The 7,064-nt window shown below is 51.9% G+C and overlaps 1 protein-coding gene across 1 annotated transcript in view; it reads left to right on the forward strand.

The window, feature by feature from the left end:
- Spata21 (spermatogenesis associated 21) overlaps positions 1 to 7,064 on the forward strand; it is a 40,347-nt gene that overhangs the window by 2,768 nt on the left and 30,515 nt on the right. Inside the window, exons 2-4 of the mRNA XM_023722453.1 lie at positions 1,416 to 1,587; positions 4,008 to 4,159; positions 6,161 to 6,272. Coding sequence (XP_023578221.1) covers positions 1,459 to 1,587; positions 4,008 to 4,159; positions 6,161 to 6,272 — 393 coding nt within the window. The 5' untranslated portion in view covers positions 1,416 to 1,458. The remainder of the gene's footprint in view (positions 1 to 1,415; positions 1,588 to 4,007; positions 4,160 to 6,160; positions 6,273 to 7,064) is intronic.

Consider the following 7,064-nt stretch of genomic DNA (forward strand, 5'->3'; position numbering starts at 1 on the left):
AAAAAAGAAAGCATTCTGACAAGTAAAAAAGCTCATCACTGAAAATCACATGCTGTCTGATTCCACTTGCATGAAATATCCAGAATAAGGACATCTTCGGCTTCAGAAAGGTTAGTGGTTGCCTGGTGCTAGAGGTGGGGCGGGGCGGTAAGATGCACTGACCAAGGGGTGTGGAATTTATTCTGAGGGTGACTACAACACTCCAAAACTGCTGATGGTTGCCCAACTCTGTGCATATACTAGAGAGTACTGGAAAGTACTAGAAAGTACTAGACAGTGCTGAGTTGCACATTTTTGAAAGGTAAATAGTATTCGTGCATGAACTACACTTCAGTAAAGCCATTCACAGAGAAGGATTCCCAGGGCTCCAAGAGGGGTGCTGGTTTATACTAGCCACCCCTACCCTGAGTCTGTTCTTAGCCTCCATACCCCTCTGTTGGGGCTGGGGTTTCCCTCTTCTGGTCTCAATTCTCAGCCACAGATGGGGCTGGGTCTCCTCTGAGGCCCCGCAAACACTTCAGCTCATGGAATGTTGGGGCCTTAGACTTCCAAAGTTCAGTGGACAATGGGGGATAATTAAAGGGCCCAGGGAGAGAAGGTCCCCAGAAGGCTCACCCATCTCTGGGAGGGGAAGGCTCAGAGGAAAGGAGAAGGGTTAGGGGCACTCTAATGTGAGAAGGTGGAGGAAGAGAGAACTCCTGGGGTCTGGACCCAGCCCTGACTTCTCCATGCAGCGAGGTCTACAGAGTGGTGGTTGGCTCCCCTCCCCCCTCCCCCCCCCACACCTTGTTGAGCTCATGATCTTATAGGGCTGTAATCAAGACAGCAAAAGGAGGATCAAAGACAAGAAGAGCCAGGCACGATGGCTCACGCTTGTAATCCCAGCACTCAGGAGGCTGAGTCAGGAGGTTCCCTGTGAATTTGAGGCCAATCTGGCTCCAAAGCAAGTTCACGGCCACCCTGAATGCTTGGGAAGAGCTGCATGCTCCCGGTTCCTATCCTGTCCTTTCCAGGAACTCTGCAGTCTGGGCAAGCTCTACCCAGCTGTGGGGAGGATGACCTGGCATGCTGCGCTTGGTCCTGGCTAGCCTGCTGGACCCTAAAGAGCAGCCAGTTGAGATGGCATTATTCTGGCTCTAGGGCGGGGAGGACGGCTCTCCTTGCAGACCTGGAGCAAGTTTCTTGGGGGCCTCCCAGAGCCTGCTTTTCCTCGTATCAGTGGGCGCGTGAGGAAAACCTGCAGGAGCTTTAGGGACGGCCAGCTCTGGGTTGCCGCTGATCCTGCCTGCCAGGCCCAGCACCCGCCCCACCCCCAGCCAGGCCCTCGGCACTGCAGACTCCCCGGGGCTGCTGAAGCTGCAGTGAAACAACAGGTTGCATGAGACCCTGACTCAGTTTCTCCTGTGCACACGCAGCAGCTGATGCCCCTCACTCAGCACCCTTCCTGGCCCCAGAACGATGGCCAACAGGACCACGCGGATGGATCTCGAAGACAGGACTGAGGCTCCAGGGGTCCAGCCGACGCCTGCGCTGACTCCCACCAGTGCGAGGGCTGATGCCGAGTCCACCGCATCAGCACTCGGCCAGGTAAGGACTCGGCCTCATGTTCTGACACCTTCACTCCCAGCTGGCCCCTTTCCTTTTCCCAGCACAGGCTTCCTCCCCATCTGCTTTAATTAAGACTCTAAAGGGGGGCCGGGGAGATGGCTCAGTGGAATAAGCGCTTCCCTGGCAAGCACAAGGGTCTGAGTTCAATCCCCGGTTCTGAAAAAAAAAAAAAAGACTCTAAAGGGCCGGTGAGATAGCTCAGTGGACGAAGCTCCTGCTTTGGCAAGCACAGCGACCAGGGTTTGATCCCTAGTCCCACATGCTGCGCTGGCCCACCCACAGGGTGTGCTGAGCCAGCGATGGAGTCCAGGTGTGTTGTGTACCCCTGTAATCCCAGCGCTAGGGAGGCTGAAAACATGAGGATCAGTATGAGTCTGAGCTGCGTAGTGAGACTCTGTACCAAATGCACAAATAGAGAAAAAAAAAAACTGTTACAGGTGACATAAAACCCAGCTCAAACTGAATTAAGCAAGAATAAGAGCATATTTGCTTAGGGAACAAGGCAATCCACCATAGACTTCAGGAATGGCTGGACCAAGGCACTGAATGAGTATCTCTAGGCTCCACCTTCCCCTGGGTTGAATTTATTCTCAAGCAGGTTTTCCCTACAAGGTGACAAGGACATCCTGGGCTCCCTCAGGCTTCCCTCTCCCTATCTTGAGTCCTCTGACTTAGTATCCCCAGCAGAAAGACACCCGCTTCGCAGCAGGTGAAGCGAGTCTCTGGCGTCTCTCTCATTGGCCAAGATGAGGTCACATGCTCTCCCTGAGCCAATCGCCATGGCAGTGGGGAGTGGCCTGTATTTCTTGGTACAACGGTACCCAAGTTTTCTAGTTAGCTCCGCTGAACCTGATAAGCCCAATAGAGAAGGGAAAGTTCCCACCTAAAGAATACTGGCTTCTGCAGCAGTAAGATGCTAGAGAGCAAGCCAAGGATCTCCTGCACAATCCAACAGGTTTCCTGCATGGCCACCAGCCCCCTTCATAACATTTCTATTCCTCCGGCAGCTACTCAAGGCCATCCATACACCTCCCAGGTCCCAGCCTGCATCCTAGGCTTCTGTGTTAGTTAGTGCTCCATCACTGTAACAAACTACCTGAAACCACTGACTTATCAAGAGTAAAGGTTCATACTGGCTCACAGTCTTAGATGGTTCAGTCCATGGTCATGAGCCCCATGGCTTCTGGCCGTCGTGGGAGGAGTGTGTGGCAGAACAAAACTAATCACCTCTTGATCAAGAAGCAATAAAGGAAGAGGAAGAGTCTGGGGTTTGCCCTTGTTGCCCTCAAGGGGGACAGCCACTCCCACAGTAGCCCAAAGACCTCCTGCTATGCTCCACCTCTTAATGTTCTACCACCTCTAAATAGTGACAACCCAGGGTGCAAACGTTTTCTGCACAGGCTTTGTACAACACTCAGCCAAACCGTAACAGCATCCACCAGCCCCACAACCTCTTTCTGTCCAGTCTTTCTGTCTTTAAAAGCACTAGGTGGCACGCACTGAAGACAGAGAGCAGCCCATCTCCACTTCCAGCTGCCTCAGGGCCAAGATGTTACTGTAGGGTTGGGGATGAGGTTGGGGTAGAGGGTGTGCTCCACTTGTACAGGGCCCCGGGTTCAGTCCCTGGCTTGGGAATGAGGCAAACAGTGGAAGTGAAAGGGCCCGGAGGGGAGGAGGTTTGGAGGGAAGCCAGGCAACGTCTTGGGCTTCTTTCCCTGCCCATTTGTTTGCCCCACAAGCAGAGTTGTAGGGTCCCTGTCCTGCAGTGACTACGCAGACTTGGGTGTGTCTCTGCACCCCTCTGAGCTTCACTTGTTTCATGTTGTGCGCGTGTGTGTGTCTGTGTATGTGTGTGTGTTGGAAAGTTCATGCCCCAAGCCCTGCCACTCTCTGGTGGGTGTTCATTGGCTTTGGCTCCATCAGAATCTTTTTTTATAATCTGGCCATTGAGTGCATGGAGTCAGGTCATAGGCCTGGGGCCAGGTCTAGGCCACTGCTGAAGGTCACAGCTGGAGAGAGGCTGAGGTGGTGGCGGTCACACAGAACCTGAGCTCTGCAGCAGTAGTAACTGTGGGTGGTCCTCCCTAACACCCCACAAGGGGCTGAAGTCCTCAGGGTGCTCTCCAGCTGTCCTCAGGGGGGCCTCCTTGCCTCCTATGAAGGAATGCAGACCCCAGCTTCCTGCCAGAGCCCTCCGTGCTGGTGACAGCTTCCAGCTGGGTCAGGCCTGCAGCCAGCCTCTCCTCCTCCCCTTCAACTCTTCCTCTCTCTCCAGTGCCTTCCCTAGAAAGCCCACAGAATGTCCCTAACCCTGAGGCCAGGAGCCATGCCCCCCCTCCAGGGAGCTGGGGTTCACTCCAGCCAGCCCTGAGCCAGCACCATGGATGTCTCTGTTGCAGGCAGACTCCCTGGATGCCACAGAAATGGACACTGGGAAGAAGCTTTTGTCAACTCTAGGAGAGCCAGAAAGGGGGCCCCAACACACAGAAACCTCCAAGGAAGGGTGCTCAGAGCTCAAGACTCAAGACCAGTGGCCTCGAGAAAGACCAAGGTGAGCTGGACTTTCCAAGGGAATCCACTATAACCCAAATGAAGGAATGAAGCCCCAGAGCGAAGCAGGCCAGCTGGCCCAGCAGCCTATATGGGACCAATCCCACTAGAGAATTATCAGTATCAAACTTGTGTCTGTCCCAGACGCCACCTTCTACCATGTGTCTTCTTGAAGGGGCATTTGTATCTACCCTGTTCAGCCTCAGACCCCTCATGCCTGGTACTGTGCCTGGCACATTCTTAGTAGATGCTCAATAAATATTTATTCACTGAATTAGTAGAAGGATGAATAAAAAGAGGCCAAGAGGCCCAGCAACACATGAAGAACCACATGCTGTCACTGTTATCATTTTCTAAATCTTGTATATATTTTGGGTTTTTTTTTCTAGAGTGAAAATGTGTTATTTTTTTCTTTCTTTCTTTCTTTTTTTTTTTTTTTCCGGAACCGGGGGTTGAACGCAAGCCCCTGCACTTGCGGGGCAAGCACTTATTCTACTGAGCCATCTCCCCAGCCCCAAAATGTGTTCTTTCTAAATAGAGAAAATTCAGGGGGCTGGTGAGATGGCTCAGTGGTCTAAAGCACCTACTTAGAACAAGCTTAGCAAAGCAAAGGGACCACAGTTCAATCCCCCAGCACCACATGCCAGCCAGCCCCGCCCCCTGGTGGGCTGAGCTGGCCACACACACACACACACACACACACACACACACACACAAATAAATAAATAAAATTTTTTAAAAAAGTAATGACAGATTTTTAATGTTTTAATTTTGAAGTTATTAGAAGATAGAAATTAAATTTCCAGGGGCTGGGGAGATGGCTCAGTGGAATAAGTGCTTCCCTGGCAAGTGCAAGGCCTGAGTTCAATCCCCGGTTCCACAAAAAAAAAAAAGAAAGAAATTAAATTTCCATTAAAAAATGTATGCATGCAGGGCCGGTAAGACAGCTCAGGGGACTAAGCACCTGCTCAGGCAAGCACAGGGACTGAGGTTCAATCCCCTATACCGTGTGCAGTGCCAGCCCCGCCCCTGGGCGTGCTGAGCTGGCTACTGAGTCAGGGAGTGGTGGCACTCCTGTAATCCCAGTGCTGGGGAAGCTGAAAACAGGAGGATCACTATGAGTCTGAGTTGCATAGAGAGACCCTGTACCAAATAATATATATGGGGGCATGGGTAATAATCCCAGCATTCAGGAGGCTGAGGCAGGAGGATCATATTGAGTTCATATCAAAAATCCACAATTAATAGTAATAATAAAATTAAAATATGTGTATGTATAAGAAGTAGAACAGAGGCCAGGAATAGGCTCAGTGGAATAAGCGCTTCCCTGGCAAGCGCAAGGGTCTGAGTTCAGTCCCCGGTTACACCAAAAAAACCAAAAGTAGAACAGAAAGGCCTTGATACCGAGCTACATCATCATCTCTTTTTTGGTATTTTCAATCTTGGGATGGGGTCTCACTGAATTGGTTAAGTTGGTAAATTGCCCTGACTGGGCTAAAACTTATAATCTTCCTGCCTCAGCCTCCCAGAGTAGAGGGATCACATGCATGGACTGCCACCACAGGCCCCAAATTACAAATTATTATTATTCATTAATTTAGTTATTTACAAAATATTAAAGTAGGGCCACAGAGACACAGATCCAGATCCTGAGCTGCCATCTTGAGCTGTCTGACCCTGGCCTTGGGCCTCTTCTCAGCCTCTCTGATTTCCAGTCTCTGAAAGACAGTGACTAACACCAGACAGTGAAATCCTGACTCCCCTGACACTGACGTGAAAGTGTCTGTGACCTGGAGAATTGGTGTCCTTCATTTGGTCTCCTGTGCATCAAGGAGACCCTGTGGAGAAAGAACAGAGATAGGAAAAGAGAACCGAGCGCCCCAGGCTGGAGCTGAGGCCCCCTTGTCTGTTCTCCCAGGAAGGACCCGAAAGGGCCCGGGGAGCTGGCTGCAGGCCGGACCCAGGCCCACGCGGGGAGCGAGCTCAGGGTGTTGCCTTCCAGGCCCCGGGCGATCCCGGAAGAACTGCAGCAGCCAGGGACAGAGCCCGAGGGCCAGCGGGCAAGACTGCGCAAGCTGGGGACCCAGGAGGAGCAGCCCCTCGAGAGTCGCCAGGTAATCCAGGAGACCTGTGCCCCCACAGGGGAGCTGACGGGCCCCAGGACCCATCCCGATGCCATGTGTTTGTTCCCTCTGTGCCTGGGCTGTGGGTCCCTGGGATTTGGGGAGCCCGCAATGAAAGTTCACCAACTTGATTCCAGAGGGGCGCACAGGGGGTCACGGGACCAGGGGGCCGTGGGGCAGGGTGGAGAGGAAGTTCTGTGTACATTGGAACTTGGACTTCTGTACACCAGAACCTCCTGAAAGCTGTAGGCCTTGTGGCATTTTGCAGGACATGGTCAGACGGTGGTGTCCTTGCCAAAGTTGCTTAACTAAAATTTTCTTTCTTTCTTTCTTTCTTTCTTTCTTTCTTTCTTTCTTTCTTTCTTTCTTTCTTTCTTTCTTCTTTCTTTCCTTTCTTTGAGACAGGATCTCACTATGCAATCCAGGCTGACTTTGAGCTCACTTAGTAGCCCGGACTGGTCTCAAACTCCCAAGGATCCTCCTGGCTCAGCCTCCCCAGTGCTGGGATTACAGGTGTGCACCACCACACCTGGTCCCATCATGCTTTTGTTTGATTTTTCTTCTTTGAAACGATGTGGAGCTATGCAATTTAAGCTGCCCTTGAACTTTCAGTGGTCTCCCTGCCTCTGCCTCCTGAGCGCTAGAGTCACAGACAGGTACCATGAAGCCCAGCTGTCCCATCACTCTTGTCCATTTTTGTAGCGGTTCTGGAAGTTGTCTTACGGTGGGTGTCTTCAAAAGATATTGATTAGGGCTGGTGAGATGGCTCAGTGGTCTAAGGCA

Source organism: Octodon degus, unplaced genomic scaffold (assembly GCF_000260255.1).
Source record: "Octodon degus isolate 3935 unplaced genomic scaffold, OctDeg1.0 scaffold00092, whole genome shotgun sequence".
Lineage (NCBI taxonomy): Eukaryota > Metazoa > Chordata > Mammalia > Rodentia > Octodontidae > Octodon > Octodon degus.